Source organism: Gopherus evgoodei, chromosome 22, assembly GCF_007399415.2.
Source record: "Gopherus evgoodei ecotype Sinaloan lineage chromosome 22, rGopEvg1_v1.p, whole genome shotgun sequence".
NCBI lineage: Eukaryota > Metazoa > Chordata > Testudines > Testudinidae > Gopherus > Gopherus evgoodei.
The window spans coordinates 2,123,213-2,134,888 of NC_044343.1; the positions used below are offsets into that span (position 1 = coordinate 2,123,213).

General features: G+C 56.0%; 1 protein-coding gene across 1 annotated transcript; it reads left to right on the plus strand.

The window, feature by feature from the left end:
- Nucleotides 1–235: 235 nt before the first annotated feature.
- DDX49 (DEAD-box helicase 49) lies at nucleotides 236–11,291 on the plus strand. Its single transcript, XM_030540054.1, has 13 exons — nucleotides 236–406; nucleotides 1,234–1,357; nucleotides 2,446–2,531; nucleotides 3,625–3,746; nucleotides 4,576–4,763; nucleotides 5,449–5,589; nucleotides 6,289–6,364; nucleotides 6,742–6,818; nucleotides 7,354–7,451; nucleotides 7,927–8,001; nucleotides 8,627–8,715; nucleotides 9,142–9,213; nucleotides 9,888–11,291. Exons 1-13 carry the CDS (start codon nucleotides 292–294, stop codon nucleotides 10,059–10,061), a joined length of 1,437 nt encoding a protein of 478 aa, XP_030395914.1. The 5' UTR covers nucleotides 236–291; the 3' UTR covers nucleotides 10,062–11,291.
- Nucleotides 11,292–11,676: the final 385 nt, after the last annotated feature.

Consider the following 11,676-nt stretch of genomic DNA (forward strand, 5'->3'; position numbering starts at 1 on the left):
CCACGTCTCCGGAAGCGGCCCCCGCGCGCAGGACGCTGGGAGTTGTAGTTTCCGGCGCACTCTGAGGCCGGAACAATAGGGCCGCGAGGGGTGGTGATGTAAACCATCAGTACCGGAAGTGGGTGCGGAGCGGGGCACACTGGGAATCGTAGTTTTTCCTATGGACTGAGAACTGGGAGCCAATGGGAATGAGAGGGCTGGTGACGTATATCGTTGGCGCCGGAAGTGTGCGCTGCGGCGTGTGAGGCGTCGGTGCTGAAGCTGGTTCCGCCGTGTCCCTCTCCGGGCGCCATGTCGAGCTTCCGCGAGCTCGGGCTGCCGGCCTGGCTGGCGGAGCAGGCGCAGCAGCTGGGCATAGGCCGCCCCACCCCGGTGCAGGCCGCCTGCATCCCGCCCATCCTGCAGGGTGAGTGGAGCCGCCGCCCGCGGGCCCCGCCTCTTCGTCCCTGGTCCGCCCCCTCGGGGCCTCTGTACCCCCAGCCCCCCCCCTCGGGGCCTCTGTACCCCCCAGCCCCTCCCCCCCGGGCCTCTATACCCCCCCAGACAAGTGCCCCCCTAGCGCCCTCCCCCCGGGGCTTCTATACCCCCAGTCCCTCCCCCCAGCCTAGTGCCCCCCCAGCCCCCTCCCCCCCGGGGCCTCTATAGCCCCCCAGCCCCCTCTCCCCCGGGGCCTCTGTACCCCCCCAGCGCCTCTATACCCCCCAGCCTAGTGCTCCCCCAGCGCCCTCCCCCCTCGGGGCCTCTGTACCCCCCCCGCGCCCTCCCCCCCGGGCCTCTATACCCCCCCAGCCCCCTCTCCCCCAGCGCCTCTATACCCCCCAGCCCAGTACCCCCCCAGCCATCTCCCCCCACCAAGGTCCCTGCATTCCCCCCTCCGCCCACCGAGGCCTCTATATCCTCCCAGCCTAGTGCCCCCCTCAGTCCTCTCACTGCACTGGGGTCCCTGCATGCCCCAGTGCCCCCTTAGTCTCCTCCCCCCACCGGGGTCCCTGCACCCCCCCAGCCCAGTGCTCCTCTCAGTCCCCCCACCCCCAGCAAGGCCTCTGAGTCTTTCCCTGCCAGTCTTAGCCCCTGTGTCTTGGGCTGAAAACATCCCCCCGTCCATGGGGCCCGAGGACGGGAGGGGAGTGAAGGGCCTTTCCCAGGGCTGCTCCCCGGGGCTGTGCACATTTGGAGCCAGGTCTCTGCACCCTGGGCACATGCTCACCTGGTCACTCTGGTCTTTGCACGCAGGTCGCGACTGCATGGGCTGTGCCAAGACGGGCAGCGGCAAGACAGCTGCATTCGTCCTGCCGATCCTGCAGAAACTCTCTGAGGAGCCCTATGGTATATTCTGCCTGGTGGTGACACCCACACGGTAAGGCTGAATTTTGTCGCTTTGTTTCACCGCTTTCTAACAAATCCCATTATCACCTGTAAGAGGCTCAGGAAGGTTCTTGCCTTAGGTGTTCATGCTGCTCCATCATCAGGGAGATAACAGAACCTCATCTGTCACTGATCCATGGAGGTGGAGGGTGCTTCTGAGTCTGTGGAATAGCTATACCGACTCACACTGATGGCCTATGTTGTCCAGTGTCTTGGCCCTGACAGTGGCCAGCATTAGATGCTTCAGAAGAAGGTGCAAGAAACACCCCTGTAGGTGAATTGGTATAATCTGCCTCCGATGAAGGGTTTATGCCTAATAGTTAGAGATGGGCTAACCCTGAAGCATGGATTTTTATGCCTTCCAAAACTGTTTTGTATTGGCTATAATTCCAGATATTCTTGTTATCTACATAAACTACTTTTCTTTTGACTTCTTTAGTAAATTCTTCATTGCAATGATATCCTGTGGCAATGAGTTCCAACAGTGTAATCAGGCATCTGACTGAAAAAGTATTTTCAGTTTTGAATTCGCAGCCTTTTGCTTTGACTGTTCCACAGTTTCAGTGTCCCCTTCTCCTGGAGTTCAGTTTAATTGAGGTTCCCCCAAAAGAGCTCCCCTCAGGATCAGAGGTCTTCTCACCCCTTCTTGGGGCTGAGGGGATTTCCTGTCAGACTTCTTTCTCCTTGGCATAGGAAGCCCACAGGCCTCCTTCTTGGGTAGTGCTTGTCAATTCAGGCCAACTGCAGTCACCAACCAGCTCCCTTCTTCTCAGGCCCTTTTTACCTTTGTACTTTTCTCCCTGGATTGGGAGAGCTTAACAGGGAGCCACATTCCCCTGCCGGTGTCTCTGGGAGCACCTCCTTTTAACTGCATTCTGGGAGCCTTTGGAGGCCCAGGTGCTTATGAGGAGGCTGGTTATCCGGTAACTGCTCACATGTGGGCTGAGGTGGGCTCATTTTCATCACCGAAAGACTGGGCTTTGATTCTCTTTCAGGGACCAGCCGTCCGTGACAAGGGTAATAACTATAACTCTGATATTTCCATGTTCTATTTTTTCCCTTTTTCTTTCTCTCTGACAGGGAGTTGGCCTATCAGATTGCTGAACAATTCCGTGTTCTGGGGAAGCCACTTGGCTTGAAGGATTGCATCATCGTTGGAGGGATGGGTATGTGCGTGCTGGTTATAAACTGGACTCTGAGAAGACACGGCACAGTGACGTGTCTGATTCACTTTAAGGGGCTGTGCAGTTTCAGAGCACCGCTGGCTCTGAAATCTGTGCAGTGACTGGAGGAAAAGGTGGCTTTAGGGAAACTGTGCTTGTCCAAAAGATGTGGAATTCTCTAGTTCCAGTAAAACCTTACGCTCACCTGAAATGCACCAAAATACAATGGTTTTTTTTGGTCCATTAACAGATTTCTTCGTATTTTATGTGTGACTGTCTCTTCCCAGCAATCACAAGGGGAGGGCAAAAGTAATCAGTGCCAAGGTTTTGTTGCTAGTGTACTTTGCCATTGAAGGCACAACTTGAGCAGACATAATGGTTGATGGCCGTGGGATCTGTTGTTCATTAAGAAACAAACAGCAGCCCTCGAGTACCTCTTAGTAAACTGCCAAGTTAAGCAATGATTGGGTGCCCATCTCTGCTTGAGGGGCCCAACCTCTTGCTAGGGATGAGGCAAGCATTTTAAAGAAAAAGCAATGTCGTTATCAGTCCTTGTGTATCACCTGGTATCCAGTATCAGGGGTTAAGGGAGAGACTTTCTCCCTTAAACGTGACATTCTTCTGCCATTGAGTTCTCATCCTCTGCCTCGGGTGTGTCAGACCGATGCTCATGAAATGAGGAAGGTGTCCCAGCTTCCTCAGGCTGGGATTTTCAAACACTCCTTTGGGCGGCTTTAAAAATCCCAGCTTCATTTGTTGTTTCATTGTAACATGAAGTAGCTGGAAAGGGCCAAAGTTTAATGATCCTTGGTAAATAAATGATGCTGAAAATTCCCAAATAGTAGCTGGGTTGAAGAGGAAGCCTGTTTGTCACAGTGGTTCCCTGGGCTTCTTCCTCGATGCAGTGCCTGGTTTTAGTGTCCGGCCCTGGGAGATGGGGAGCGTCCTATGCTCCCCTTGCGGTCGGTGTGAGTGGAGGGCGCTGAACATCTTGTAGAATGAGGCCTGTGAAAGGAGACCTCTCCAGCAGGCTGGCTGCTCTCCCAGATCCTGGCCTATGGCTTGTAACTTAGCTCCCTTGGTGGTGTTTTTCCAGACATGGTGGCCCAGGCTCTGGAGCTCTCCCATAAGCCTCACGTTGTCGTTGCTACACCTGGCAGGCTGGCTGATCATCTCCGCAGCTCCAACACCTTCAGCCTCAGAAAGATAAAGTTCCTGGTAAGGCAGCTTGTCAGCTCCTTTCCCGCTGTGACCTTCTCCCTTTTTAGACATGGGAGCTGCTGTGTGTGGGGAACAAGATGTTGGGCTGGGCCACCTGCGGCTGCTTGTTTTCCACTGGCTGAACAGTCACAGATCCAACAGCTGGAGCCTGGAGAGGGATCAGTTTTTCACAGAAGGGGACCTGAACTCTGGAGAATGAGTCAGTGGCACTTCAGAGGAGCCCTTCATCTAGGTGCTGAAATACAGATCTTGTCTGCATTAGTGGGAACAGCCCCTTCGGGCCCCCGTCACTCTCCCTCTTTTGTCTTGCCTGTAACCCTTTGCTTCAGTCTCCCTGTCGCACACCTCTGGCGTGAATCCCTTCATATATCCACCATCTCAGCTGGGCTTGGAAACTTTGCCTCTCTGCCGCCCCCTGGCCTGTAACTTCAATAGGATGGAGTGTTTGGGGGGCTCAGAAGTGTACGGGGTAGATTGTTAGGCATCATTATTGTGTTGCTATGGAACAGTCTCCCTTGTCCAGTCTTCGGTCAGACCTTGGTTGTGGCTCCACGCGGTGCTAACACTTAACAGCACATTATTGTGCAAGTGTTGATCTCTCTTACAGCCTGTGAGGTCGGTGAGGATTGTCCTCCCTGAGTTACAGGTGGGGAAACTAAATCACAGTCTCTGGGCCTCAGCCACGGCCACAGAATCCATGTTAGAGCTTGGCTGGGAACGCTGCGGTTCCTGGCTCTAGGCTGCCTCATCGGGACCATCCCCCTCCTGGGCGGTGCTGCTTCTCTCAGCCTGGCTCGTGTTGCTTGTTTTCGGCTGCGCGTTGAAGGTTTTGGACGAAGCTGACCGGCTGCTGGAACAGGACTGTGCTGACTTCACCAAGGACCTGGAGGTGATTCTAGGGGCTGTGCCAGCGACCAGGCAGACACTGCTGTTTAGTGCTACACTGACGGACACGCTGAAAGAGCTGAAGAGCCTTGCCATGAACAAACCCTTCTTCTGGGAGTCCCAGGCTGAGTAAGTCTCCTGCTCTTTCATGTGGTGTCCCCCCTCCCAGTATAGAGCAGGGAGGCTGTGAATGTTGGCACATTGGCCTTCCCCTCGTGACTGCCTTGGCAGTATTGGGAATGATCAGTGCTTCTCTCCCCATTAACCACATGGTCCAAGTCCCACCCTGTACTGTTAGGTGGTGAGGACTTGGTACTGGACATGCTGAACCATCCTTCCTTTGCCCGGCTTCCCCAGTGCGTTGGCTGCACTGGGTGGGCTGCTGGGGAAGGTGGCACCAGCAGCTGGGTGACTAGGGCAGAGCTGAATACAGCTGAAATTGTCACTTCCCCTTTGCCTTTATTGGATTTTGACCCCACAAACTTTGTGAACCATCAGAGAGATTTAACGTAAATTAAAGGAATTGGGCTGCTCTGGAGTCCCCGGCGTTGGGAGCTGGGGAGCCAGTTGGACAGGCTGCCACCTCCCCAGGCTTTTTGGTGTTTTTATTTTTAGTCCGACTAGTAAAACACACGAGGGACTGGCAGCAACTGGGCCTCTCACGAGAATCTTGGGCAGTTGTCTAACTGAACCGGCTTCATTCTCCCCTCTGCACATGGCCCCATCTCCCCACTGTCTCCTTCGTCTCCCCCAAATCTGACCCATCTCGGGATAATGTCTCCTTCTCGGGGCCTTTCCTTGCCCTCCCAAACAGAGTGCGGACTGTGGATGAGCTGGTGCAGCACTACCTGCTTGTGCCGGAGAAAGTCAAGGACGCGTACCTCGTCCATTTAATTCAGACCTTCCAGGATGAGCACGAGGACTGGTCCATCATCATCTTCACCAGCACCTGCAAGTGAGTCCCAAGCCACCTGCTGACTGCTGGGGCCAGGGCCATAGGAAGGTTTGGGCTTTGGTAGCTCAGACCCCAAACTCCCCACTAACTATCGGAAAGCCAGGAAGGAACGTGCCGCCCTAACCCAGGCACTCCAGTGGGGTCCGAGCCCTTTCCTAGCTCCTGAGAGGTGTGAGTGCTTCCCAGTGCTGGGGAACAGCTTGCTATGGAAGGGCGAAGTCTGAGGAGCTCCACTGTCCTGCTTAGTCCTGACCAAACAGTGTAGCGAGGGGCTGTGGTCACAACCATCTCCAGCTGCATTGGGTACTGCTGTGCTGAGAGTCCTACAGGGGCTGTCCCGTGTATGGCACCGTGGAGGGATGAAGTAGGTGACCTCTTGAGCCAGAAGTTTCTGTGATTCTGCGATTGTCTCCCCATTTCCTTCCCTTGAGCGAGGCAGGGATTTAACCCAAGATGTGACTGTCCCAGAGGAAATGGGGAATCCCACAGTGCTCTTCAGAGAGTCTGGGCTCCCCCTAGCGTCCTGACCAACCGTCTTTACCAGCCAGTCCAGTGGCCACCTGAGTGAGTGCCAAGCGCGGACTTGGCATTCTGTTCGCCAGCACAGCTGAGGCACCTGGGTCATGGCAGGCTCTGTTCTAGGCCATTGGCTTCCCCGAGGACGAGATATGTAACTGGGAAATGGCTCTTGTTTTTAAGGAACTGCCAGATCTTGACTATGATGCTGAGGCGGTTCAACTTCCCGTCAGTGGCTTTACATTCCATGATGAAGCAGGTGAGTGACCCAGCAGGGCTGTGCAGTAGGGTGCTGGGGCCCCTGGTGTCCCTGTCAGGAGGGGCACACATCTTGACTATGCTGCAGAATGAAGGCCTCAGGTTTTTACACACTTATCTGTTGAGTGAGGGCATTCAGGAGGTGGTTCTTGTTCTTCTCCCTAAGGAAGGGGCATTGCTTGGCACAAGCCAGGTGGGTGCTGTGCCAGGTTCAGAAACCCACCTCTGCTGAGGTCCCTCGCGCCTGCCTCTGCCAGCCTTGTCAGGGATGCATGCTTCTATGCTTATAGCTGTTTTCCCTGAAGCCAGAAATCCGTGTAGGGCATGCGGCTTTTGAGGGCTGCACATTCCTAATTCACACTCCTCTTCCCTTTGCAGAAGCAGCGCTTTGCAGCCTTAGCAAGATTCAAGTCCAGTGTCTTTAAGATCCTCATCGCCACTGATGTGGCTTCCAGGTAGGAGAAGGCGAAGCTGCTCTCTGCAGCTACAGAGCTCTAGTGAGTTTCCTAAGCAGCAGAACCGCGCAAGAGCTGTGGGCTGGGGGTTGCGAGAGGGGAGCTCATAGGTCTTGTCTGGGTCAGGGCAGGTGATTTGTTCCCTTTAGTCATAGCCCAGGGTTAAGGAACACCCTGGAACTCACTTATGCACCTGCTGGAGCTGGATTCTCTGTTCATCCCCTGCCATTTCATGCTGTAACCTGTGAGTACACGTGCTGATAGAGCTGCCTCATGGGAGGGGCAGGGTAGCCCGCTGGGCCCCAAGGGGAATGGCAGGCAGCTGACTGGGCTGCAGAGTGACACGCAGGGGCAGGCTGTCTTGGTCTCTGGTTCTGAGGATTGTATGAGGAGATGGTTGAGTCCCTGGAATCGGCTTGGGCTGGTCCCTGCAGGGCCTGTGGGTGTCAAGTCTCCAAGGGCTCTCGGGGAACGCTGAGAACGGGATATGCCCCATTGCTGCCTCCTCAACCCCCTTTTCTGTGCTGCGCTCCAGGGGCTTAGACATTCCAACAGTCCAGGTTGTCATCAACTACAACACCCCAGGCCTGCCGAAAATCTACATCCACCGGGTGGGCCGGACGGCCCGTGCAGGTGAGCAAGGAAAGCCAGTGAGAGGCACGGGTCAGGTAGTGCCACAGTTCAAAGCAGAGACCCGGTGATGGGATTCTTGCCCGATTCCTCCTTTCATCCAGTTTAAGGAGGGACCATTAAACCCTCTGGCTGACCTCGTGTTTATCACAGGCCATGATGCTTCTCTCACTTACCCCTGCTGGCTGTAAGGCAGTTCCAGCTCCACTGCTGTGCAGTGTCGGATCGGATTAGGCCACCGATCCAGCGTCCTGCCACCACCGCTCACAGCGCTGACTCGTCTTGACTGTTATCCCGCCTCTGACAGCAGCCAGTACCATGCCTCTGAGCAAGGGGGAGACCCTTCTCGCCACCCCTCTCCACAGTGCACCTGTGCTAACTCCTGGGGGCGAGGGGAGCCTGAGGGTGGGTAAGTCTGGGGATCGCTGCTCATCAGAGTTCACTTAGTCACCAGAGCCTTCTGGTTCCCATCCCGCAGGCCGGCACGGACTCGCCATCACGCTGGTGACGCAGTACGACATCCACCTGGTGCATGCTATTGAGCAGCAGATCAGTAAGTGGAGAGCAGCAACCCAGGCCTGGCTGCAGCCACGGCCTCCGACAGAGGGTACGGCCCAGGAGCCTTCTAGTGTCAGAAAAACAGCTTCTCTCCTCTGGCTCTGCAGCCGAGACCCAGCAAATCTAGTAGCTCTGAGTCACCCCCAGGGCGGGAGCCGCCCCAATCACTAAACCGTCTGGTCTTTGCTACTCCAGTATGACTGGTGTGTAGCACCTTGCACCCAGCGGGGTTGCAGAGGCCTTAGCAAGGGCTGCTTCCCCCCACCCTGAGACGGAGGGTGGCAGCCGTGGACAGCAGCTCCTAGCAAGGCTGTGCAGCGCTCCTTCAGAAAGTGGAGAAGACTCCTGCCTACAGCTGAAGCAGCCATGATTTGAAGAGTCCTGGCAGCCCAGCTCTCAGTGGGGCAGTTGGGTGAAGAGACTAGGGAGGTCTCTCGTTCTGGTCACCGTGGGAGGGTTGGTCCCATTATCCCCAGGGATGCTGAATGGGCTCCATAGCAAGGGGAAAGTTCTCCGGAGCTCTGAGTCAGTAACGACCCCGATTTCCCCCCAGCGGAGGGGCTGGCCCCTGCTCTCGTACCAGTCTCTGAGCTGTCCGTGTGTCTTGTGTCACAATATAGAAACGAAGCTGCAGGAGTTCTCGGTGGAGGAGCGTGCGGTACTCCGCATCCTCACCCAGGTGAACGTCACCAGGAGGGAGTGTGAAATCGTAAGTGGTCAGAGCATGGGTCGTCCTGGCCGGGGAGCCGGTTTCCTCTACAGCTTGGTGTGACCAGAAATGCTTCCCCTCGAACCCGCAATGGGCTTTTAGCTTTGGCAGGGTGTGCAGCCCTCGCTTTGGATATGCAGCTGTGGGGAGGGCTCATGGCTCATTCCCCTTTCTAGAGGAGGCCTGTGCAGGACATGAGCTTTTGTAATGCAACTGCTGGGGCAGGGACCCAGATCTTCTGTCTCCCTCCTGCCCCCCCGTCTCTAAGGTGTGCTCGTCTGGTGATCATTGGCCTGCTCAGCAATGCACTGGGGTCCTGGGCTTTGGAGCGAGGGTCCGCCAAGTCCACCTGTGACCCACCTCGGAGCCTTGCTGCCGCTCCTACTGCCTGGCTCCTCATCGCCCTTTTGTCTTTTGCTTTGGCAGAAACTGGAGGCGACTGATTTTGATGAGAAGAAGGAAATAAATAAGCGGAAGCAAATGATCCTGGAAGGAAAGGTGAGTGATGCGCTCCAGCCACTGCCACCAGGTACCAGGACAAGCACTGCCCTGTTATGCAGCACAAGACACCCATCCCCTCGCCTTCACTCCTGCACTCTGTCTGCCTCGTTCCCCTTTGAGGAGCTTCTGTTCGCTTGAAAGGAGAATAATGAAGAGCTACTGACAAATGTGTTGTCCCGTGATGTCCTTCAGACCTGGTGTCATGTTCCTCTCCAGAGTCAGTTGTGCTTCAAAGAGCAGGGTGGGCTTGACAGGACATTACTCTGCAGCCCCCTCGGCCCCCAGTGGGGGAGCAGAACGGGCAGCTGAGAGAGGAGGGGAGCGTCAGCATGGAGCGGCGCTAGAAAAGCAGAGGAGGGCCAAGGCTGGGATAGGAGACCCAGAGAAGGAAGGGACTTGCCCAGATTTGCGTACAAGGTAGTACGCAAGAGCCAGGAATAGAACCCAGGAGTCCTTACACCCTGCCCCAGATTTGGACCACAGCCCTCTCCTCTGGGGTGGAGAATGGTCATGTGGGGTGAGGAAACAGAGTGAGAGGGTGCACGAATAACTGGGGCACGTGGTCCCTGGAGACGGATGGGCAGCTGGGGAAGGCAAGGGCCCTTTGGGTGGGGGCAGGGCTGACACAACCCTGCTGCGTGTCATCAGTTTCTTGACATCTGCCCTTGCAGGACCCGGAGTTGGAGGCAAAGAGGAAGGCGGAGTTGGCCAAGATCAAGAAGAAGAACAAGCAGTTCCGTGCGAGGGTCCAGCAGACGCTGCAGGAGAAGAAACAGCGTCAGCTGAAGAGGAAGCTGCAGAAGAAGGCGCAGCCGCAGCAGAGACAGGTGGCCAAGGAGACGTGAGAGCCCCAGGCACTTACAGCTGGGGAGCGTGGAAGCTGCTGCCCAGGGCTCTGCCTAGCCCCTAGAGACCATGTGGCAGGGGTGCTTGATGTGGAAGCTTCTGACTTGATGCTGGTGTTCGAAGGGAGTGGGATCACTCTGCCAGCGTAACCCCTTCTCCTTCCCCTCCAGAGAGTCCGCTGGTCTGGCCCATCCTGCCTGACACGGTCTGGATGGGGCTCAGGGGGTGTCACTCCTCAGCCTCCCATGCCCAAAGGAGGGATCCAGACTCTTCTCCCTTGGGGAGCTGCTCCCGCTCATGCTGATTCTTGGTTTCTCACCTGCTCCCACCCTTCCCAGGGCTGGTGCCTGCCACTTCCTCTTGTTTACATGGGCAGCTTCTCCCCAAGTCAGAGTCTAAAAACCCTGACTCAAGTCAGCTTGGCCCCTGGCTTCCTGGCCTGGCTGGCAGTGTTCTGAGAGGGTAACAGCTAATAGAGACAGGGGAGGGGCTCCATCAGGGAGGCTAATCTGGCGTGTTTTGTGATAATTTCCCTTCCTCCTAATTTGTGTGACCTGTTATCCGAACCCTGTTTATCCCGAGGTCCCTCTGAGCCACATTTCAGATCTGTCCCCTGACCTGCAGCACCAGACAGCTCCCCAGTCCCCTCTGCCCCAGTTGGCCATGTGACCATCCCAGGCCCCTCTTCCCTTCCAGGAACAGAGGTTTCCCTCTCCAGAGCCTGGTTTCAATCCCAGTGTCCAACTTGACCAGGTCAGAGCTCTTTGATTTGCATCTGAACAGGATTCTCTGGCCATCTCAGGAGCAGATTTCCTTAGCGCTGAACAACCCACAGCAGTTTGGATTCTGCTGCCTCCCTCCCTGACACCCCCACTAGACTCCACGGAATGGATGCTCTGGTTTGCACCCTGCCCAATGAATAAGGGGCTCTTGCACCAAGAATGGCCCCAGATGTCCCATCATGAGGACTTGACCAAGTGCACAAGGATCGGCGAACTTTAAACTCAAGGGAAGGGGTGGGCGAGGGGTGCGCCATCAGGGAATGTGCTTCCTTCTGGAGCCTCAGAACTAATTGCAGCTCTATGGTGGGGGGCTCAGCTCCCGTTGCCTTGGCCCATCAGGGAGGAAAGTGTTTTCTGTTTTGGTGATGGGGGATGTTGTCTGTGACTAGCATCTTTCCTGCACCCAAGAAATATTTTTTGGCAATAAATTACTGGGTGTCTGGACTCTCCTGGCTCGGGGGACTGACGTCTTGTCCGAAGGCTGTTGCTCGGAATGAGGAGTTGGTTTCACCCTGGCATATCGAGCTGGATCAGGGACTCTGCCGTGAGGGCAACACCCAGTTTTGTTTCAGGGGCGTGGTCCAAATAGCAAACAGGTTTCTCCTAGCCAGAGTTTGCCTTGGTCCTGGCACCATGTCCCTGCTGTCATGGTGTCAGGGCAGTGGTTCTGGAAAGCTGCATCCCATTCCAGCTCCAGTCTGGTCTCTCAGGCATGTTTTCTGCCCCAGGAGAGGGTCCTAACCCACTTGCTGCCAAGCTGGGTCCATACACCCATCCTGGCACAGGTTTGCCATGCGAATCCCCAGCTCTCTGCATAGCCACTGGTGCAGCT

What these genes read in the sequence shown, in the direction of transcription:
- DDX49 (XM_030540054.1), top strand. Translation starts at nt 292, where the DNA reads ATGTCGAGCTTCCGCGAGCTCGGGCTGCCGGCCTGGCTGGCGGAGCAG. An exon ending in TCAGAAAGATAAAGTTCCTG is followed by an intron (nt 3,747 to 4,575) that starts GTAAGGCAGCTT and finishes TGCGCGTTGAAG; the next exon opens with GTTTTGGACGAAGCTGACCG. An exon ending in AAATGATCCTGGAAGGAAAG is followed by an intron (nt 9,214 to 9,887) that starts GTGAGTGATGCG and finishes CTGCCCTTGCAG; the next exon opens with GACCCGGAGTTGGAGGCAAA.